Source organism: Rhea americana, unplaced genomic scaffold (genome assembly GCF_003343005.1).
Source record: "Rhea americana isolate MKP2758 unplaced genomic scaffold, rheAme1 scaffold_38, whole genome shotgun sequence".
NCBI lineage: Eukaryota > Metazoa > Chordata > Aves > Rheiformes > Rheidae > Rhea > Rhea americana.
The window spans coordinates 2,639,919-2,664,197 of record NW_028186512.1 but is presented as its reverse complement, the minus strand read 5'-3'; the positions used below and the strand labels follow the sequence as shown (position 1 = coordinate 2,664,197).

The following is a 24,279-nucleotide window of genomic DNA, read 5'->3' as shown; positions in this document are numbered from 1 at the left end:
TGAGTATTTATACCCAGAATTTATCCATACCCTTTTAAAATCCCCTTTGTTGGATTTTTCCACCATAAAATTCTAGCTATACAGGTTGTTCCTGCAAACTAAAAGGTAACCACTGCATTAATACAGTGTGTGTGTGTGTGTGTGTGTGTGTGTGTGTGTGTGTGTGTGTGTGTATACGCGCGTGCACGCATGTGTGTATCTATATAAACATATATATGCATATATATATATTATATAGATACACACACACACATATACATATATATAATATTTATATGCCCTTTCAAAAAAAAAAGATGTATGCTGTGGCCCGACCTCAGGTGTTTGTTTTACTGGTGTAACAGCTGAGACTTGGGCCTGTTCTGTGGTGTGTGAATTCTCGCACTGCCTCCGCACATGTAGGTACATACACACGCTTTTCATTGTCATACGAGAGCATGACATCCTGCAGTGCTGAAAGCAACTTCTTCCTCATCAGTTCTACCCCAAATCCTCAAACCTTGACAAATGAGTGCAAGGCATCAAACTCCTACAGGAAGCTGCAAAACAGCACTCGAATAATACACCAATCCACACTGAACCAAGCGTTACTACAGTTCAGGGGGAGACAGGGGCAGGGGCTGAAGGAAGAGTGTGAAAAGGGAGAAAAAAATAATAATAATTAAATAAGCCAATACAAAAGATGTGCAAAAGCAATGTAATGGCATGCTGCAGATAGATAGTCTCTCTTTCACACACCCACRTGTGCACGTGCGTACATGCACGCACACACACACACACACCAAAATCAATATGAAATCTTACAAGTGCTGATTGCCATTAAGGACACTCTTGTTCAGCTTAACAAGACAAAATAGTTTCTTAGATAAGAGTACTGGGAACATGCCTCTGAAGGTAGAAGTATGCAGTAGGTCACCTCTTGAAGATTTAATAAAGCAGCTTTCATGTCAATGCAATAAGTATACACACAGAGCCATTTTCTAAACCTTACTAATGATATATATAGTACAAGTGTTCGTTACCTCTTCGGTCTATGTTTTGCAGCAACGTATACCTGCTGGGTTTGTTGGGGTATTTTTGGTACAGAATATAACTGCCCTCAGACAGTTTCTGCCCTTTCTGTTAGTCCAAGGTAGGCAAGGAAGGAGTGTTTAGGTGAAGAGGCACCTCCTGGTGCAGTCTGAGGTCTGGGTGGATGGAATGTGAGATCATAGTGGTTTTTGGGGAAAAACATTGTTAAGGGAATAAGGTGGGCAAACTCGGAGTTCCAGTATTTATCGAAGCACAAGGAAGTGCCGTTGATGGCCAAGGCCTTCATTGCCAAGTTTGGCTCTGCCCCGCTGCTGTGTGCAGCTGACATAGCCACTGTTTGCAGAGCCTGGGAGGCAGACATAACTGAGAGGGGTGAGAGGAGGTTTCTGCAGCTGTTTACTGATAGGAGTGGACTGGCTTCCTTGGAGGTTGAATACTGGCCCTTCTTCTCCTCTTCRGAGCAGTCCCCATTCTGGTGCTTCTTCACGTGGCGGCTGAAGACAAAGGGGTGGGTAGTCTTGAACAGGCACTCGTCGCAGCTGAAAGTCTGGCGTGGAGCATGCTTCAGTTTCTTGTGCAAGTTGAGATTGTCTTTGCGTTTGCAGCTGTAGCTGCACTGGTCACAGTGAAAAGGGCGCTCACCRGTGTGGACACGCACATGCTCAATCAGCTTGTTGGCAGTCTTGGACAGGTAGCCACACTGGTCGCACTTGTAATGGTTGCCAAGGCGGTGTTCTCGGATGTGCATCTCCAGCTCCAGCTGATTTGCTTTCACTGTCTGGCAGATCCGACACTTGTACTCCATCTTGTAGTGAGTCTTGAGGTGGCACTCCATCGCTGCGGGGCGGTTCGTAGAGTAGATGCAGAACGGGCACCTGGCAATACAGCAATAGAGGGCAGTGACAGAGAAGAAAAGAAAAGAAGTCAGCTTGGAAACCTGCTTTCCTGGTTTAACCCGTCATTCAGCCCCTTTCCGACTCACTAACAAGAGGGGAGGAGGTGGAAAAAAAAAGGCAGGTTCTCCCTTGTAGGGCCTCTTAAGCATATTTAGTTCATCTTGATGTGTGTTTCTACTTGGAGTAGGATTGCCCATTAAGTGGCAGTAGGGCTCACTCATTCCTAGGAAACCAGTGAGGAGTCACTCTGAAGGAGCATCCCACTAATCTTCTGGCTTACCTTAACGGGGAAGATGCTGCAAAACAGGCTGGGATGTGCAGAATGGGTGACTGAGTCACAGGTACATTGTGTAATGGCATTTCTAGTGTTTGCATGAAGTCATTTTTTTGCCATTTTTACCACCAAGAACTGGTTTAAARTGAGTTTTTACAGATGACTATAAAAGCAACAGTTTTAAGTAAAAAATGGAATAAACTTGTTATGCCATTTCTATAGCAAGAGCTTACAAAATTCCTTTTATATGACCTTAAACAATAAGCTTGCTGGGTATCCCGCTAGACACGCCTGAAAGGCAGTGTGTTGGGCTGATCTGTAGGGATTCCCTCGTCTGGGAGATGAGCTAGTCATGCTCAAAGAGGACGTGTTTGGCAGTGCTGGTCTACAGCCTGCCTGCACCAGGGAGAGGGTGGGGGGAAGTGTTGCTTTGTGGGAACAGGATGTGGGTTCATCATTTAAGATCATTTCTAAGCAGAGGTCCTCTCTCTCCCAGCTTATTTTCATTTGCTAGAAATGGTAGAGCAGTTGCACCTACAGGTTTAACTTTTATCTAACTGAGGAACAAGAGACTCTTGAGCACAATGAACAGTACAGGAGGACAAATGGACAGTAAAACATCCAGACAGTTTTCCTGCTGTACATGAAGTACTGTGATCCAGAGAGGCAGCCTGGTGTTGAGGCTAACTTGATTAAAACAGAGGACTCACTCAGCTGTCAATGTCTATGCACACATACCTCTCCTGGGCTGGGAGCTTTTTGGATCAGAGTCTCAGATTTTGATCTGGAGCTGGAGGAATCATGTTTTTTTCTCTTCCCCCAAAGCAAACAGGAGACAGAAAAATACAATTTACTTAGATCTCTTCAGGCTCTTCTGGATGCCTTAAAAAAAAAATCAGAACTTTTTCTTAGGTGCAGCCTTTAAGGTACTTAATAGTTATTTGAGTGAAGCAGGAATAACTTATGTAGACCGAGAAGCCCATTCTGCCAAGAAGGTCTGAGTCATAGGTCATGGTTTTTCCTTGATAAATAGAGCAGATTCTGTGCAGCTTAAACCAAAGTGCAATAGACAACTGGTCTGCACATCCAGAACAGACATCACGTCCTTCTGGCACGCTATGTTTCTCAGTCTGGTCTTCTTCCCAGATTGAGTCATCACATCACAAGCGATCATGGATCCCAATTCATTGAACTACTGAGCTGGAGACCAGACTCTGCCTGGCAAACAGAACCAGTTTTCCTAAACTGCGCTGCAAACTGATAGAGCTACTCAGGATAATGCTGAACGYGGTGCATTAGTCACGTGACAGTTGAAGCGCACTGAAACGTTAGTTTACTTAGCAAGAGCAATGCGAGCAGGGAGGTCTGCTGGGCTTGACGCGGTTCCAGCTGCTCTTCCTGCAGCAGCTGGAACAAGTGGAGACCAGGAACAGGCACCCTTGCGTAACGTCACATTGTCTGTGCACAGAGAGCAAGCACGTGGCCCCAGCAGTCACGCCGTCCCTCACGGGTCCAACTCTGACATAAGGACATGCTCACTTTCTAGAAACATTGCTCTGTACCAACAGACCTTAAAGTGCAGCACCTCAGGTCTTAAAACAAATAAAGCCMTTTTAAAAAAGGAATGGTGATGCCAACTCAGACTCTGGTGTGGAAACAGCAACGTGGAGTTGTACTTCCCCTAGATGGTGAAGAAAGATTTGCACTGAGCCCACAACTACAGCACAAAACGTGTATTGCCTACACTGGAACAGCAAATGAACTGCAAGTAGTTCTACCACAGAGAAGGAATTCCAGCAGACAGTCTGTTATTTGTTAAGGTGCCCCCTCTAATCAGGCACCTGTTACAGCTCAGCCAAAAATCAAGCGCTTTTTTTTTCTTAGAGTAGTGTATTTCTCATTACATGTTAATTTACAGAACAGTACAGGTGTGCAAACCAAAGCGGTAAGCATCAAAATTAATATTTCCTGGAGACTTCCTGACTTTGCATTAGAATCTACAAAGGCCATAAGTAGTTGAGAGAGAGAGCTGATTTTTTTCAGAAGCTGACTTTGTTCCACAGATTGTGTAGGGTTTAGTTTCTCTGAGCCAGGTGTAGAACAGAGAATGTGATGCACGCTCTCCTTTGCTCTAATGCCTTCAGAAAACCTCTTAGTTTGCCAACACCTCTGTGTAGTACTGCCTCATTACCCATAGGACCCATCACATRCTGTCTCCTACTTGACTTGAAAAGGGAAAAGATGACACTTCGTTGGAGCTCAGAGACAAGTGGACAGTAGGTCTACAGCTAGGATACCTAGCTGTTACGATGCAAGCCTGACTTAAGGGAGCCTTAAGGGGGACTGCACTTGTGTTAAACTAGTTAGAAGTCCCAAATCTGGATTATCAGACATTTAACTAATCTTTTCTAATTGACTTCTTTTTGTCCTGTACCCGCAGCATTAGAGGTGCTTAACACAGTAAAAGTTTGTGTACTTGCTTTCCTTACTTGAGCCCACCGGTGGGGACAGTGTGGCATTTCTTGTGCTCCAATAATTGTTCAGGTGTCTTCATGAACTTGTGGCACACGTCACACTCAAACATCCGTGTGATCAGGTGGATTTGCAGATGGCGCTCAAACATGTTTTTTGTTTTGCAGACAAAGTTACAGAAAACACATTCAAACCCTGAAAAATAAATAAAAAAAGGAACACTTACTGCTGACATTTTGGCCAGATCCACTGCATAGAAAGTGATGGTTTGTATTTGTTTAAAAAGCTCTTACCTTTCTCTGACTTCTCTTCAGTGTTCAATGAAGTCTGACTACCAGGCACTACTGAAATGACTAGCAGGTTGTTTGAACCCTTGTTTTTTGGGGTTATTTCTGCGTCTTCTTTGCTGTTGGCAGAATCACTCAGTGCTGACAAAGAAGATGAAGATGGGCTGTTAGATTCACTGGATGTCTTCCTGTCTTCAACTGAAAAAAACAGAATAAAGAGCACTAATTAGTACAGCATATTAGATGGAAACCCAGTGACCCTGTTTTTAATTTCAGGAAAAATGTTCATGTATTTAAAGTTAATTCCAGCTTACTTATGAACAAGTCTGAAATTAATTGATCTATTTTGGAAGCATCAGAGTTGCACCTCCCTCCTTTTTATATGCGTTCATACGCGCTCATATGTGTACAGCACTACAACTGTCCATTTATCCCAGGTTACATTCTGTCTGCAATGGTAGTAAGGAAGGGAGCCTGTAACTCCATTACCAGACTGAGGAAACCCCTCAGAAGCACTTTGATTAGCACAGAGTTCAAAATCAATACAGAACCTGTCACTTAGAAAAGAAACAGACTTTCTGATTTCCACAGCCTAAACCTACAGAAGTGCCGTTCATGGCACACTGTTACTGGTCGCCCCACCTTCCTGTTTATGTGGGTCCATTGGGTAAACTTGGGAGGAAGGGCAAAGGAGACTAATCTCACTCATTGTACTGGGGGTACATCCTCAATAATGACTGTAAGAGCTAACAGCCTGGTCTCGGACCTCTTAATGAAGAAAAATTAATTAAAAAGAAAAACTTATTTAACTGGATCTAAAGTTGAAGCCCACCAGAGTTTCCTCATGCGTGCAATAAATGTATGAAGTTCTAATCCCAAACTGCATCATACAACACAAATGAACTAGAGTGAGAGTTCTCATACTAAGAGAACTCTCATACTAGAGAGTTCTCTAATCCATTTTAATCTGCCATGAGCCAAAGAGACAGAATGGGCAAATTATTTGCTCCCACCTGTGTCTTGGTTTAATCAGAGCTGTACTTAAAAGCAATTTTATCAAAGCTTCATATTATATATGTGATAAAGTCTTCTAACCAAGTACCCTGCAAACAACAATATTTATGTGCCTAGTCCTAAACCAATGAGCGGCACCTTTAAGTCTAAGATAAAACTTTAGGAATGCACTAATGAAATCTGATGACCTAAGCTGTCAACAGGGAGGATGGCTGAGATATCACACAGAAAGACTCACTGACCTTGGGACCAGAATAATAGAAATGGAATGAAATTTAATAGTACAGAATACAAGGTTATGACCTGAAGGCCAGTAACAAGAATTTTTGCTACAAACGAGGAGTTGTAAGTAGGAAACAGTCAAAGAAAACAGAAGAAGAATTTGAGCAGAACATGGGATGAATATGTGCAATCAGTGTGATGGGGCCTCCAAAGAAGTTAAATATGATCACAGAATATATTGTGTGAGCTATTCCCAGTAGCTGCTGCAGAGCGTTTCATATGAGAAAAGGCTCAGTGAACATTTAGGGGGAGAGGGTTGCTTTCCATAAATGTATTAAGGGAATAAATACTGGGGAAGGGGAGAAGAAATGCAAAGGAAGCAAGAGTGGGGAATACGCTTTCAGATAAAGAACAGTGCTGGCACAAGAGCAAAGTATGTGGGCACTGATTATCAGTAAGACACAGGCTGARATTTTTAGGTCCTTAATCTTTAAAGCAGGAAATCCTGCACCTGCCTCTCCATAAAAATATCTGGTTCAAAACAATTCTACTTTTTTGAAGACATCTACTAATATGTGTACAAATAGGCCTTTTATAACCTGGTAACCTTACAGAGTAAAGGACTGGAGTCAAGTGACCCAGAAAATATCTCCCCCCCCCCCCATATTTACCACATCTGCAGGCATTTCACAGAATCACCAGCTAAATTGCTGAATTTGAAAGGATGAATAGGGAACAAATATTTAAAAGAGATGCTTTAAAAGACCAACAGCAGCTCCAAACTCTGAGCCACAACAGCAAGAAACAGTAGACTACAGCTCAGTTTGATCTCTGATGCAAACTTTACATGTGGCTATAGATGGCTGTTTCCATTTGCCTTGGTTTCCTATATGTATTTTACATATATGTAAAGTGGGGCTAGATACAACGTTAGTATGTAGCCAGAGTCATAAGTGAATGCAAACACCTTAGAGGGTTGGGAGATGGGAGCTCRTACAGTAATGCTGAGAGTTGTGCTGGCACAGAATCCCACGAAGGCTTCCCAATACTTTGCATCTCTATAGTTACATTTAACTCATGTATTTGTAAGCACAAACAACTGCATTCTCCTTTCCTTTGTCCTTCTCCACCCCTCCTATTTTCCCAGTTTAATTCCTGGTAGGACAGGAAAAGCAATTTAGCAATGGAAAAATTGAGCTAGACACAATTCACCTTTAACATTGTCAACACAATTGTCAGTAGCTTGTGACAGTAAAACCCTTCTGCTGGTGTTATGAGAGAAATTAAAAGGATTTCCATTTTCCTCTTCTTAAATTATGCCAGATTTCATTACTTGGACTAAGCATATGGAGCTTGAGTGAACAGGACCAGAAAGGAATATATGACTTGTTCTCTTATTTAATATAAAGCCACATTTGTGGTATTGCTGAATCACAGTGTCAACTAAACATTAACATGAAATTTCAAACTGATAGACTGTGTGGGAAAACAGACCAACAGYGAAGTTCAACATATTGTGTACTCTATACCTACAACCAGGTACGCACAATTAACACCCAAAGTCATGTTGTCACCATAAAGACAATCATGATTTTGATGAAATAGTAAAGCAGCCAGAAAAACAAAACACGTACGCAATGCCGTCTTYAACAGCAGAGGAGATTTTGGAGGGGGGAGGGAGGGAGCTAAGCAGTCCTTCATTTATTTCCCTAAGCTTGAAAATTGATCTGCACTACCAGACCATCTGCCTGGCTGAAGTCCAACTCACTTCAACTTTGCAAGATCAGGCCTTAATTAGCAAGCATTTCAGTGAAAGTAAAGAGAGTGCTGATGAGAAGTGTGAAGGTTGCACCTAAAAAGAAAGGGAGAGAGTGATCACTGCAGCTGGGAGAGGGGGATCATCACCTGTGTGCTTGTTGTTGATGTGAGCCTTCATATCTGCCTCTTCCATGGTGACAAAATCGCACGCTGTGCAGCAAATCGAGAACATCCACTGCTCTTTATCCACATGGAGGGACATATGACTGACAAACTGCACGTTCATCTCTGTCTCAAATCCACATACATGACAGCTGCAGGCAGAAGGGAATTCAAGAGCATATATATAAAAAAMCAAAATACAAACATAAGCATATTGCCCTTCCCTTCATTCTGTAAGTAGAAACTCACTGTGCTGATTTCTTCCTCACCATTGAACGTTCACTGGAAAATTCTTTTATCTGCTGAACTGCCTTTGAACTGATGGCCAGGCCAACATGATTAAGGGCAGGCACAATGCAACAATCCTGTACATGCTATAATGATGCTAAATAATCATAAAGTTAATTAAAAACTACAGATTCCAGATGCTGCGCATCACCTAGCTGATTCCTTTGGGCAATAAGATGCACTGCAGCCTTGCCAAGATGTTTAGTAGGGCTGATGCACTGACAAACGGAGAGCTTGCTGCACACTCCAGGAGTTATTTTCAAGCTCTGGAATGGTTCCCATGCCAAACTGGGATCTTGTGCAAAATGCCTGGCAGATTCAGTGTAAGCAAGTAAAAATGGGTTCAAACATTCCTTATGCTTGACTGAAAAACAGCAGTCATCAGCTATGCAAATAATTAGCAAGGATACAGATTTCACAGCCAGTGCATAAACAGTGGTATTTAGAGGCAATGGAAGGGACCCTTTAATTTAACTTTCTATGCAGAGCCCTCCTCTTGTTTTGATTAGGCCATTAACATTTAAAACAAGCCAAAAACATTTGAAAAGGCATATACTCTGGGGCACTATTTTGCCTTCCCAGAGGGATGGACTAGATAATCTAATACAGCATGTCTCATTTATTTCTTACTTCTATGATTGTGTAATTAAATCTGTTCTTGGCACTTTGACTGAGAACAGGAGTGATTTTGTAATCTGTCTGGCCACTAGGGTGCCTATCACAGTTTGCAGAGCACACAACAGTGCATACAAAAATGAGCGTGTTCAAACAACAGTTTTATCTGGGCAATTCCTCTTATTTTTTCAGGCATATTTTCCTAATGGTCTTCTCTCTCTCATTATGTTGGTCACTGAATCTTAGAACATACATACTTCTAGAAAGCAGAGGAAATACGTGTGTGKAGATTGTAATTCTTATACTTTACCATTTGATTTCATGGATTTGACTGAAAATAATGGTACCAACAGAGGCAATTGGATGCACTGTGCTTTAGATTTGCCATGAATCTGTGTACACAATGGGACTTTCCCATACACAAAACTTAAATGAAGATTGCATAAAAAGTTTAAGAGGTTTCTAAGAGTACACCTGCCTCACAAAGCCATTAATACTAATAAAATTAAAAGATCCGAAAACACAGTCTTTCCCAGTAGCTAGCCAAGTCAAACACCATGAGGCAGCCGGCTGGGTTTTGCTGCTGGGCCCAAAGTCAGGTATGGGCAAGCCAAATACTTTTGGGGCAGTTCCACCCTGGAAGGCCAGAAGGGCAGCCCTGTAACACGTCCTTCRCAGGCAGGTAAGACATTCAGATGCCCGTGTCTTGTGCACGGCCCTCTGCTGGGTCCTCACCTGTAATAATAAGGGTGCTTCTTTCCATCACTGCCTTCAGAAGTGACAGCGCTGACAATGTCCTCAGTGTCTGTACTCACCAGCTTCACAGAATGGACGGTCAGGTGCTGGTTCAGATTAGCACGGCACTTAGCAGCGTAGGGGCACAAGTGGCATTTGTATTTTCTCTCTTCTGAAAAAGAAGCAGAAAGCCTTAAATGCACATTTCATTTTGAAGCAAGCTGTTTTTAAAGACCCAGTAACCAAGTGTGCATTCCTTTGTGTTTCCCCAAGCAGCTTTCAGAATGAGGTACCTGGGAAGCTAGAGACTTTGCAAAGTTACAGTAGTTCACAGCAATTGCTCAGAAAAATACTCATTTGGAGGTAGTTTAGGGGTATTTTTTTAATTTGGTCTAATATTTGTAGTCAGATAATATAAAACTTTATAAATGCTGGAAAATTTGGGTAACTGCAGCTCTGAGAGCTGCAGCAGAGCCAGTACAGGATCAGCTCAATAATCTACAACTACATCCTTTACCTAGCATCTATTTCATTTKTTGGGTCCAGTGAAGTATTCCAGAGGTTGCCCATGTGATAACTTGCAGAGAGTTGATGTCTGATTTTGTATTAAAATCTGAGGGTGGGGAGGAGAGAGAAGGCTGCATCATCAGGCCAGTTCTGAACACAAGCCAACCAAAACTAGTCAAAGAACAATTAAACAACCCAAACAAATTCATCATCTCTTTCTGATGCTTCACAACTTTAAAAATAGAGATGATTTTTTTTTAAYTAAATGTTTCTGAATCCTGGCAGCAAAGTTCTTGTACATGCCAGACTTCATTTTGTAAGGAGTTGATTAATCTAAAAAAAMCCCACAAACATTACATTACCAAAGCTTTTGCAAGCTTTCCCTTTCAAGATCTGAAGCTCTAAATTTGAAATATGCTACTACAAGTGTGTTAGGTTGAAGAAATTCAGTAGAGCAGTTTAAGAAAACCCCACAAAGTCATGGAACAGAGTGTCTGAACCTTTTCAATGTGGCTCTACTAAATGGTACAACATTTTCTGGCATTATACCAATAAGATTTTACAGCACCGGATCAGAAATTCTTGCTTTCAAGTCTTATTTTGTGCAGTGTGCCTCAGCAGGCTAACAGGGTGCATCTTCCATACAAAAACTGTTAGTCTCAGCTGATCTGAAACCAATTGACTTTAGAGAAGCTGGGATGGGGTAAAACAGACCGTTTCTTCCAGCGGAAGTGAACGATAAGAGCAAAGGTAAATTATAGACATTAAATCCTTTCAGTTTCATCATATCTGAAACACCAAGGCCAGATCTTTTGTTGTTCAGTAGGGTTTAAAAAGCTCATTAGGTGAATGCAAGAAAGGACAGACAAAAGCTGTGTCTTCTCTTTAGAGCTCTGTTAAGAGACGTGCTTAACCAATTGATACCTACAGACAGGCGTATTGGAACTTGGACAAATGTACGTTTTGTAAAGATAAATGTATTTTTCTGTAAAGAAAAACAAAACATTAGTTAACTCCCTGAATGCTGCTCCTATGACATTCTGGCCCGCTGCTGCACGTGGCTGTGCTCTGAGTGTATGGAGCTGAGGATGGCTCCTTCCATATGCACTCTTGTGCTTACCTTCATCCTCCTCCACCTAAACAAACCATGATGAACAAGCAGATTTGCTCAACGCTGCAAAGACAGACACAAAAGCGTCGGATTACCTGTGTGCAGTGAGAGGTGTCGGGACAAAGTCTGCTGTCGGCCAAACACTTTTCCGCACACGTCACAGGGAAAGAGCTGGTCATTAAATTTCCAAGATGGCAATCCATTTCCTGCCTCCAGCCCTAGTTTTTCTGTTTCTACACCAAAAAATGCATAAACAGAAAGCTGTATTTTAACAACTCTCAAACTTTCAGATTTCGCTCAGTAGAGTCCTGTAGGTGTTGTGCACCGACACCTCAACTGCATGCTGTCTGATGCGGCACAGGAGTTTATGTAAAAAGAAAACTCCAGTGATGGAAATACTTCATATAGCATTTTTCATATGTACTCTAAAGCAGAACACTTTATTAGAGTTAAACAAAGTTAAAGAGTTGAACCAGATTACGTGAAGAGAGAAATTAAGAGCAAGCCTTGCAAAGCATTAACCTCTGATTCTGCTTTTGTGGAGAGACCATTCCTTTGGCTCTCTCAATTACCCACCTTCCCTTCCCTTGGTGTATGAAGTAGATCTAGTCCGAGATGGTAGTTTGCTTTATCCTGGATTATTATTCAGGGCTGAAGGAGGATTTTCAAACTTTTTCTTTTCTATTGACAGAGTAAMTTTTGCTACCTGAGCAGTCTTCCATTGAAGGAGAATGAAAATTGCTCAGGCAAAAGTTAAACCAAGAGGACACAGGCTGCCAGTGAGGGGGTGGTATCTGGGGTAGSTGCTCCTCAGTACCTGCTGTCCTTAAGCATCACAATTCCCAGTAGCTTGGAGAGCCCTTTCATTAAAAGGCTGAGACCTGGAGATAGCCATTATCTTTAAAGAAGTGTTTTTAATTGTTTCAAAAACAGAGAGTCTCCTGTACAAAAAGGCAATTCCACACAGCATAAAAACAGAGATGAAGGCACTCTGTAAGACAGTAGAGAGAAGAGGACAGGGAACAAGGAAGAGAAAAAAGATATATAGTATTTATAAAGTAAGTTAAAAGAATGTCCAATTTTGATCTGATTTGAAGGGAACAGAGAGCCAATGGAGACTGAGGATAGCAGTGACACTACTTAAATCACATGGGAAACAGTATCAGCAAGCCCTGTGGAAAGAAGTATCCTCTGCGAGTGTCCTGTTGTGCCTGAGGCRAAGGGACTACCATAGTAAGAAGCACACAAAACCACAAGGACATTCAGCAGCTTTCTGAATACAACAGTCAGTGGGCATAGTTTGGTTTTGCAACTTTCTTTTGCTTAAAGACCTCCTATTTTCACTTGAATGAAAGATCCAACATTCAGAGTACCTTCCTGTCATCGCACACCCCCTGTGCAGCTGCTGCCCACAACTACCTCCACTGCTGCATGTTTGCATGGCACGATGGAGGAAAACTATTTGGCTGGGATTTTCTGGTAAACAGGAGAGGAACAGATGACAGTACAAAAATATCATGCTGAACTTAAGTTACTGTATCAGAGTCTGGAACAAAACAGTAAAACCCACAAAGCACCGAGGAATATTCACCTTCTTCATGCTTCATTCCCCCCTGACCACCACCACCACCTTTGCACAGGCAACACCTCACTCACACAGTCACCTACCACTGCAAGTTTGGCTACCATGTCTGGAAGAGTCCCTTCTTCACAGTTAGGTGCCCAGCCAGCTCTGTTGTGGTTTAGGTAAAGAGTTGTCAACTATTGTAATTAATTTGAGCAATAATAAAACCAGTGCAGAGATTAGGGCAGAGATTCCACACAGCAATCTCAGGAAGTTTAGGGATCATCATGCTTGCCAGCAACCTTTCAGCTGCTCTTACTTTCTTTTGTCCTCCTCTATTTAGCACAATGGAGGAAAGATGAGGCCCCTCTGAGTGCTACCACCCAACAACACATTCTTCTTAAAGAATTTTTAGTGAGAGAACAGGTTCTGCATCTTCAAAAGTAGTAATTTTGTAAAACTTAGAAAGAAAGAAATAGCSCCCAGAGCCCTAAGGGCTGGTAAGCAACCCTTAACCTTCAGTAACAAATGACACTTTTTGTTAAGATCCTTCAGTTCAAAACAATGGAAAATTTGACTCTGTACTAATACTACAGATGCTTTAGCAGAGCTTTTTGAGTACACAATCAAAACAGTGCTTCAAAAGAGGAATATGGTAATAATTATAGGAGAAGGTCACAAAGGTGCATGTTGCTTCAATATGGTCACAACAAAAATGAATTAACTGGGACATGTACCAACCAAGCAGGTTCAATTAAAAGTAAATAAGTCTCTTAACAATTCATTTCAACATTAGTCATCAGCAATCTTTTATCTCTTAAGAAGGTGAAATATAATATATCCTCTTCCCTATGGTGGATTTACAGCTATGAGTTCTGGGAAGCTCATAGGAAGCTGGAAGAATATTAATTTTTTGATTATCTTCAGCTGGTGAAAGCAAGTCCCTTACAATCACCCTTGCATATTTTTTCATTGATWCAAAAGGGGATACTGTGGATGATTTTCAAGTGCTTCTATTTACTCTGAARATATATTCCTAGGGTCCTAAGTACAGTGCTTCTTTCTTCTGATTTTCCTGAATCTTCTCTCTAAGGCAAAGTGCCTTTTCTATTTAGCAAACGTCTTAGCTTGCGGCAACCAGGCTGGTCTCTGGTGCAGCCTGACTGCTCTGTGGGAGACTCCCCAGCTCCAGGRAAACCACCTCCTTCCACCTGCCTCACCTCTGAGCAGCATCAGTGGCTGCCTGAAGCCCTCTGTCCACTCTGTAGTGCTCCAGAAATCTTCCCAAAACTGACCTCACCAGTGACTTGAAGATCAGGTGAGTCAACACTTATATTCAATCCTTGKCCCTTGTCTCTAGTTAATGCCAGGGGATGGTGTTTCCTGAGATRTGAGTACATGTCCACTGACATGAAGACCATAATATCAGCTTGCACAAAGCATTTGCTGTGTATCCCAAAGCACTTTACGAGACAGTCAGCATCGTTATCCCTTAAGAATACCTTAAATAGAGGTTRTTCAGTGTCCACGAAGAAGGTGGGCTAAGACCAACTAATGTTAAATGATAAATCATCATTATGAGAGATATCCTCACCAAAACACATCTTTCACCAAGGCGTCCCTATACTTAAAAAAAATAAAAAATAGAGGACTTGGTATAGGATTTCTGCTTTAAATTAATATTCAAAGGCAAATTCTGAAGCTTTAATGTTAAAAAAGCATGAATGAGAAAATAATACTTAAATTGTTTAATAAGTAATAGACTGCATTCCTGTGTGGGCTTTGGAGTTTGAAACAAAATATGCTTAGTAAAATTCTAATTCTAATGGCCTCTAATYCTCCAGCACATCATTAAAAAGTAATAAAAATTTTAAACTCAGTATATTACAGGTTATTAATAAAACTATCTTGAAATAGTTCTACATAAAATCTTTAAGAATTAAGAAGTTTTTAATGTTTTTAGGCTCAACAAATTTTGTGATATAAAACAAATACATTTCAATGGTCACTATTCCTTTCCTTCTGCATCACTGCGCATTGTTTCCCTACTAACCCCAAGTCAACCTCAGAGTGAATAGCTGTGTAAAGCTGATCATCCAGGACAGGGCTAGAAACTGGCAGCACTGTCACCATCTCATGTTTCCATGAGGTGAAGATAAAGCAGACTGACTACAGAAACGTTGTTCTGTCCCTCCCTCCCTCCTGCCCTACCAGATTCATTTCTGGCAAATTAAGCCCAGCAGCTTGAGAGACAGTTAATATTTACCCCGCTCTTAAGCTGTTAGGCACAATTCTGAACACCTACATATCTTCAGTTTTCCTGTTTAGTGGTGAACTTTTTTAACTTTTTTTTTTTTAATCCTCAAGCCAGTAGTATCCATATGGAGAGCATATTCCTCATCCCTTCTGAAAAACCTTTAACCTGACTTTTGTCAAGAAATGCTGTGAGAGGATACCACATCTGGCTGAAGTTGTAAATGAAGAAGAGAATGAAGTGTGACCTGAATACATAAATAACTCCAGTCACTAAGTCAGCATTTTGTCTGCCAGAAGTGTTGTTCTCTGCCCGCCCCCCCAAAAAAGGAAAAAAGGTCCCAAGAGACCAGATTTGAAGTCTGTGTGGTACTTAGATTACTTATTTTCTTGTACTTAACTTACTTATTTTTTGATTATTGCTTTACAGTGTTTTATACTAYATTGTATTTTAATCTGTTGTTCAATGCCATACCTAGCTTTATATCTTTATATAAATAACTGGAAGAATGAAACCACTATTTAACAGAAAAGAAAAGCCAAAAAGCAAACAGAACAAGTTGATGAAGGTGTCATTCAAAAAAGATAAATTAATATTTATAACTTTGGTTGGTTTACTGTCTGCTGTCACATCCTGTAACTCACATAAACAGCTGCTTCTCTGGTTCATCTTCACATCTCCACAGATCTCAGAAGCAACAAAATCCACAAGAGCAGATTCTTATGTTCATACGGAATCCTACAGATATCAATTAAATAGATTGTCCTTTGCAACAGGTATTCCTTAAAGAGGTAGAAATGAGAGTGCTGAGGAAACCTAACAAGAAAGGTCAACATTTATTATCTCTCTGTTCTTTTGAAAGTACATGACATGTTTATATTTGGGGTTATTCAGACAGTTTGAYACCGTGCAGATGGTCAAGAACATAYGAGGTCAGTATTTTTGAAAACAAAGTGATGTTCACTGAAGAAAATGTCTGTGAAGGGAGAATGCAGAGAGCGGTGGTTACCGCGGTCAGGTAGTGACCGTGTGACCATGTTTGATCAGTCCTGCTTGCCAGCTAAGTGTGGTGCAGAAAGCCATTTCGATGTTTCGGAGGTCTGGTGACAGAATAGTCACCTGTTGGGGGCTGACAGCGAAGAGGGAGAGATGGTCAAACTGAGAACTGGACATAAATCTGGCAAAGGTAGACAGATGATCACTGATAAAGAAAAGGGGAAGGGAAATGCTCAACACCTACTGCCTCATACTCCACAGAGGAAAAACCTGGATGCAAAGAATGAGAGATGCAGGAGGAAGCTCCCATGGGAGCAAATACATAAAAAAATTGCTTCAAAATGAAAAATGAATGACAAAAAATAGTGCCAGACAAGGTACCAGATTTCTATGAGCTAATGGAAAGAGGACCAACACATGTGGCAGGGCACCTCAGCTTTCCTCAGAAAGACGTAGGACATTCAATAGTTGTGTTGCAACCTTTAGTTGCTACCAGCCTGAAATAACTTGCAGCTAGCTTATCCTTCGCTGTCTTTCAAGTACCTCACACTTACCAAAGAGGAAAATATACTCTACACACATAGAGTGTGTAGTTCTATGTTAATGTCACAAAAGCTTGTCCCATTTGTAAGGTTATTTCTATTTTGGTATGCTTGAAAGATGAATAGTTCAAAAAATTACTTATTCAGAAACAAGGCATTCAGGTCTGGCAATCATGCAAATATGGCTTTAAAAATATTTATTTTCTTAAAGGATTTTCCTTCTTCTCCCTAAATTCATCTGTGTTATTCAGTTTTCCTACTTTCTGCAGTGCACCATGATCAGAGATGCATTTTAATGCTTTGGAGCCTTCCACTTACATGTTCACCTATCATCTGTGGCAAGTACACCGTATTTAAAAATTGAGAACTCCCTTCATGGAATATGTAATTAAAGGTTTACTGCAAGCTTGTCTAGTGAAAGCTTGCAAAGGGCTTGCAAGCTCAAAAATCTGTTGACTATAAGAAGTTGCAGCTTGCCAAATACTATATATCTTACTCCATTCCCAACTTAATTGCACAGAACTTTTATTTGTGTCACCAGATTCTTATTCTAGTAAGTCAGTTAAAACAAATGGTGGAATTATTCCACATACTGTAGTTCCTGTACAAGATACATCCTTGCTAGTTATCTAAGCATCATCTAAGTTATCTAAGTTGTGGTCTTGAGTAGTCCTGCAGCCTTCATTTGTCACTGGTGTGATGCCAGCATCACACCAACCTGTCTGGTCTTATATTGCCAGGCATCTTTGACTGTGAGCAGACTCATCCACTATTAGCCAGTGATAAGCAACTGATTTTTTGGCATAAAACTTCTCTATATTCCCCACAAAACCAAAAAGAAACAAGAAAACTTCAGCTGGAATTCCAAGTTAGCTTGCCTAAGTTTGTCYCTCTGTGAGGTTTTCTTTTCATGCCTTTTGTAACTATTAAAAGCATTCAGTGCCATCCCCTGTGGCATCAGTCCAGGGGCGCCTGTTCAGACGACCTGAGTGCCTGTGGTCTGGGCTGGCCAAGGTGAACTYGTGCCAGCCTAGGAGCCACCTACCGCCGGCAGCAGAGCCYCGTGCCCGAGCGAGTGTGTTCGAAGCATGGACAAAGGCAGGCAGGTCTATKTAGGCATGCCCTCAGTCACAACATGCACCAGGTATGAAATGAATTTGGAGAGATTTAACAGTAACACCTTAATAATCAATAATAGAAGTTAATAAAAAATTATTGCCCAGATATAAGAACCCTAGTCCCTCTTGTGAAGGGAACGTGTACTTTTCTTTTCATAAATCCYGAAAAAAAGCATATACTCAGACTGTTTGCATGACAAACTGCAGGGAGAAAACACAGAAAGACTCATTACTAAGTAAAATAATTATATCAACTAAGTTCCAGAGGTGCTCTTAATTTTTAGTTACTTTGCAAGTAACTAAYATTACTATGGAATAGGTTAAAAAACAGTAATGCTATTATGATAATTTAAATACTCGATCATAAAGATTTTTGTCTGTTATGGAAGAAAATACAAACCAAGCAATTTTATATATCAGTAGTATATTGCTTATTTATGTTCCTTCTGAAAACACCCAACATGAAGCTTGGAAATATTTCAGGAAAAAGCTCTCATGACCCACTAAAAGAAACATCAATATTGTACACTGAGGTATACCAAACACACAACACCAGGCAACAGCACTTGAAGAGGTCATCAAAAGTGATAGGTAAAGATGTTAGTTTTTGTGAAAGAAAAAAAATAAGTAAAAGATGAACTTTTAAAATGCCTCAGCAGAGGAACAGGGGAAAACAGTAAAGCCTGTTTCTCTGCTAAGGCTGGACAAGTTGCTCAAAATTGGACATTTACAAGGTGAGACGAACAAAACCTGAGTCAGGGCAAAGACAAAACAGAGACACACCGATTTCAAAATGCAAGGTCGCTCCTCACCCTCTACCTTTGCTTCAAAACTACTATCTCTTTTCACTTCATTTATGCAACAGGGAACTTCTGAGCAAGCAGCTGGGTCTGATAACCTTCACCTGTTTTATCAAACTTCGAGATTTGTTTTTATTGTCTGCTTTAAACTCAAACTCTGAGAAACAACCAAGCAGAGAGAAATCCTGTGGTCTAAAACTTAAATCAGTCTATACTTGTAAGTGTTGTGGAAGCTGGCTGGAGGTATAGATTTTTCAAAAACCCTAATGCTGCAATAACTTTGCCATCATTCTTTGAAATCAATTATTTTTTATCACATGTACACTATGACATTAAGTTGAGGCTAATACTGGACAACTCTATCCCTTTCAACTTCTCTTACACTCTTTATTGTTCCAGCATAAAGCGTAAGTAGGATTGTCTTGGTGGTTACTTCATTCCTTGTGCAACAAGAAAATAAAATGTCTGACATGCCAATATAAGGTGGGTACCAGCCTGAGCTGTAATGTTAGTGTCCATGTTAGTCATGGRAGAGTTCCTTTAGCTCCTTGCACTGACTCCAGAAGTTTCTCCATCACTTACAATTGTCAGAGTGCAGAAGGTCAGTTTGGTTTCAAAGCTATAACTGAAGCAATGCAATACGGTCCAGATGGAACCTGAATTATTTTTTCACTGAGGGAGTTAAGATGGTGCAGGTGAGGAATCAGAACCACCAAAATATCTCCCCAAATTATGTTCTTAAAAGCTTAACTGATCACTGTTGGCCAAGGGAGCAATCAATCACTTAAGTAGCAAAACATTCCAGTATTACAAGTTGACTTTTTTTCTGTTTTAGAAGTAACACCTGTTGTAAATAAATACTAACTTCTGTAKCTATTGCCTGATAGATAACCTGATAACCTCTCTGTTGACTTTGCATGGTCTACTTCATTTCAACATAAGAATAGAATACCTCCTGAATACACCTTCACGACAGCCGTAAGATGCGCCCTAATGAATTTCTCTTTAAAACACACCTCCTAAGAAACTTTTTTAAAAACAATCAGAGACCCTGATACACATTTAGGACCATTATGCTATATATACAAATTTTACATCTTTTTCCTTTTGTTTTTGTCAATATGCCAATTTCTACTCACAACTCCACCTGAAATGGTAGCTTTCCTTTCACAGAGTGAAGGCAGTAATATATTTAAGGCACTGTGCAGAGGCTAAAACTTAGTAATCATTATCCAGAATTCAGATACAAATAAAAACAAATCGTCCTTTAGATTTCAGCCTTCTGCATCATTTTCAGCAGAAGCAAAGCTGTCACACTAGGGAAACTGTAAGCTAGTGGCTAGAAACATCAGTAGGCGAACGCAAAATAAAGCCCCAAATGCAGACTGGGTCCCTCACCCTGAGCTATCTGAATTAACATAGAAGATTCAAAACAAGATGAAAGTAACTGCGAAAATTCAGCAAGAGCCACCTTCCAGATTTCAGCAAGCTGCTCGGGGAGAGGTACCACCCTTCCTAGGAAGCAGTTGCTGCTGCACAAGAAAATGTTCCTTTTGCTTTTACTCTGGATTCCCCAAGCGAGGAGCYTGAGAATCTGCAGTCTCTGTGAAACTCAAAACTCACTCTTTGAAGAGACACTTACCTCCCCTCCCCTGCGCGTGCTCACTCTCAAACACAGGCATCTGTCTGCAGAGTAGCCTCTTCTTCCTCCTGCCCCACTGCCCCATCTGCCTTCCGCCCAGGCCACATCTGCAGGACACCAGGGTAATCACCTTGATGATGGCCCAAAAGGGAGTTGATAAAACCCCCAGGAATAACAAAGGCACATTTTAACACTGATTGAACTCACACACTCTAGAAGAAAAATGACTTCTCCTCCACTTTGCTTAGATTATGTTTAAATAATTGTCTTTTTGCTTTCAGTTGTCCCAGCAGCGTGATGAATTCTGTATTTAATTTACTCTTAGGAAGGCAAATACTGTAGAAGACAACCTTGTACAAGATAGGTGATGACTGAAGAGTCCCAAGGTAACTCTAAAAAGAGATGTCAGAAATGATGTGCTCCAATTCCTTTTGCAATGCCAGAAAAGTAATTTGAATTTTTTTCTATTTCATGTTGAGCCCGTATTTGGAAAAGTTTCATATTCAGGAAACAGTATGACTCAATGCTGATGTTCACTTTTACAAAATATTCTGATACTAACAAAGATAAAAGAGGATATGAGACTATATACGGGTTTGAATAAAATGCACAGTCTAAAACATAGCATACTGAGGATTTATAAACCAAAAGCCTTGTCTATCAAACCTCTTTAAAGAGGTTATTAAATCATCATTTCAGCTTTACTGCTGAATTTATATCACAGAATTAGAGCTGGAAGGGACCTCAGGAGGCCACCTTGTCTTTTCTTTGCCCACAGGCACACCACCACACACCAAACATACCTGTCAGTCCCGACAGGTGCCTGTCCAACACATTTTTTAAAAACCCTTCAGTGTTAAGAGATTCCACAGCCTTCTCTGACAGTTGTCCCAGTGCATAACTACCCCGCTGCTGGGAAGTTTTACTTGATGTTGAAAGTAAATCTCCTCTGCTGTCATTTAAACCTACTATTCCTTGCTCTGCTCACATGAATAAGATTTTTTTTTCTCATAGCTGTCACTTTTACATATTTGAATACCATTATCGTGTTTCCCATCTTTTCATTTCCAGACTAAATAAACACAATTCCTTCAACCTTTACTCACAGCTCATGTTTTCTAAACCTCTGACCACTGCTGTCCTCCACATTGTTCTTGGATTACAGAGCCCCAAACTGGATTCAGGCTCCAGCTGCAGAGCAGACAAATTACCATATGTGCCTCACAGACCAGTCCTGGCATCTCTGATGGATGTTTGCCCTTTTTGCAATGCAAACATTGTCAGCTCCACAAATGGTCTCTGACTCAGACTAATGCAAATCCTTCCCTTAAGTTRCACTGCCTCGGCACTCATCACGCCCCCAAGTACTGAATTTTGTCCTCACTGAATTGAATACTGTTTTCCAGACTGTTTCTTCAATTCACAAAGACAAGACTGAAATCTAATTCTGTCCTCTGAAGTGCTTGTGGCACCTACGAGCATGGTGTCACCAGGGCCTTTAATAAGCATGCTTTCTTTTCCATCACTCGCAACATTAAAGAAAAGGCTGAATAATATAAGAGTGAGCATAGACCCTTGCAGAGCCCAACCTGGTCCCTGCAGTTTGACAGCTAGTCTCCCACCTAATCGTAGTTTCACCTCCTCAAGGTTTCTCTGCTTACTATGAGCATGTTGTGAGAGKCAGTACCAAAAGCTTCACTGAACTTAAGTGGTTGAGTTTCTTTAAGGACCTGCCAACAACTATCTGTATGCTTCTTTCCACACAAATCTCCAAGTTTGTTAAAGTTGTCCTTCCTGAAGCGCAATGTCTCTATTTAGTATTTTCTCTTCTTCCCTTCCTAAATATCACGTTCTGTCGTTCAATGGCATTCTTAGCCAAGTTGCCTTCTATTTCCTGCATCAAAACACAGATGTGAACAACTTSCTGGACAGCCTTGTGTCATGCTGGATTCTCTTCCCAGCACAGGACAAGGTAGGTAAACTCCCACATAAACTCATTCTGCACCTTGGATTAGCTTAGCTGCTCAGAAAGCACTTCACAAATTTGACMTCCACATGTGTTATGTATTTAAAAGTATTTTACTTTTTATAAAAAATCGTCTGCTGTTAGAGATTCAGAAACAACACGCAAAAATAGTAAGAGGTGCCAAAATTTGAAAGAATCAAAAAATAATTGCTAAGTTTTATTTTTCCAYGTGGGATGAAATAGTTACCTTTGGCTGTGTTGCCTTGGAGCTGATGTTGGTGATATTTCTTAACAGCCTCTGGTTTGCTGGGCTTAACGACTGAGGTGTAGTAAAGGTTTATTCTGAATGAAACCAGAAGGTGTTTGTTCTTGTTTATTCTGAGTGGAATGGACTTTGTTCTTGTGTTCTTTACCATGAGAATGATCTCGCTTTAGCAGGAGTAAACATAAAAGGGAAATGAAACGAAAATAAGTATTTTTGCCTGTATGAAAAGACTGTGCAGTACAAGAGGGAAAAAGTTGCCCTATGTAAAGACAGCCCATACTAAAACAAGCATCACAAGTTTCAGATAAAAGTAAGGTACCTTTCAAGACAGCCATTGGACACGGACCTGAATGCAATTCTTTCTGTTTTTCTATTTTAATTTACATCTTTCATCTTACAGRTCCTGTAAACTATTTCCAAAACAGTTAGTGCCATGACCTCACAAGAAAAAGAAGTAGCCAAATGCACAGTCCTGCTCTTTAGCGTGTGCTTTATTGAGAAGGGACTGGCCAGTTCACCAGGAGCTTCCTGTATCCCTCAGAAGGATACAGGATCTGATTCTCAGAAGGATCTGATCACACYCCCCTTATTTTCTGCTGGAATGGCCAATAAAAATGATGATTGAGAAAAACTAACGCATGCACACAAAYTGTGCATGCTACACACTTCAGTTGTCCCATTTTAGCCAAAGAAGGCACCATGCATGTCTGAGAAAGTGATGATTTGATTATCTGAAATGGTCCATCCTGCATAGCAATACTTTCTGGTTTGAAAGGTTTAGTTTCCCAAGACCTTGATAGTTATGAATACTGCGGTGACCGCTCAGGACAYAGTTGCTATTACCGTATCACAGACTGGCAAGACACATGGACTAAAACATCAGCAGGCCCAGAAAAAGTTGCAAGGGAAATGAAGTACTCTAATCATCTGTAGCCAGGTTGGTTATGACCCCATTAAATGCACCGGGAATCTGCAACCCTCTGCTCAGTGACTGTAGCAGAAGCTGGTTGTCAAGGCAGCTGGGTGCACTGCACAAGAAGGCTGCGCTCAGACAGATGATCAAGGCAATTTGGAGACAGGATGCAATAGATAAAGCGTGCTAGAGTCAGAACCACTGTAACATAGTTTAATGCTGAATCATATTGAACYGTTCCTGTCAAATCTGTCTCTCTCCCAAAACTATGCCAAGCACAGCCCACTTTAACAGCAGTCCAACTACCTTGCTTTCCTAGAGCCACCTTCTATAAGCTGTAATGAGTTTCCTGTCTCTTATCAGACTTCAGAGAGCAACCATGATGGCTGATAATCCTTTGCCTCCTTAAGGAGGCAAAGGCAACGGGCACTACCAGATAACAAGAAACCCCAAACAAGTCCCTTATGTGTGAAGGATCAAAGTAAAATGCATGTTGGAGATCAGGAACTAAAATCAGTTATTCAAATTGATCTGCTACTCTGTCACAGGTAATTTTCCATCACTTATGAAGCTGTCATATAAGCTGGATATGTCAAGAATTTTTCCTCATGTACCTGCATAGATTTGTAAACAAATTAAAAAAAAATGGCTGAATGTCTAGTTATACCCAAGAGCACTACAGGAAGAGGAACAGAATTAGGAGGTTGTTTTTGAGAACAAGACTTTATAATGTTTAGTGAGTACCTAACATCATGTTCTGTGGGCAGCAATGAAAGCAGTGTAGCACCTACTTCCAACTAGCATATCTCACAAAAAAAAAAAAAAAAAAAAAAAAAAAAAAAAAAA

At 40.8% G+C, this 24,279-nt stretch overlaps 1 protein-coding gene across 1 annotated transcript in view; it reads right to left on the bottom strand.

Moving 5' to 3' along the window:
• Nucleotides 1–24,279, bottom strand: part of ZNF827 (zinc finger protein 827) — a 91,236-nt gene continuing 66,957 nt past the window's right edge. The window contains exons 10-15 of the mRNA XM_085313149.1: nt 11,469–11,606; nt 9,756–9,927; nt 8,103–8,269; nt 4,968–5,159; nt 4,692–4,869; nt 1–1,907 (exon numbers count right to left, since the gene is read on the bottom strand). Coding sequence (XP_085169275.1) covers nt 1,100–1,907; nt 4,692–4,869; nt 4,968–5,159; nt 8,103–8,269; nt 9,756–9,927; nt 11,469–11,606 — 1,655 coding nt within the window. The 3' untranslated portion in view covers nt 1–1,099. The remainder of the gene's footprint in view (nt 1,908–4,691; nt 4,870–4,967; nt 5,160–8,102; nt 8,270–9,755; nt 9,928–11,468; nt 11,607–24,279) is intronic.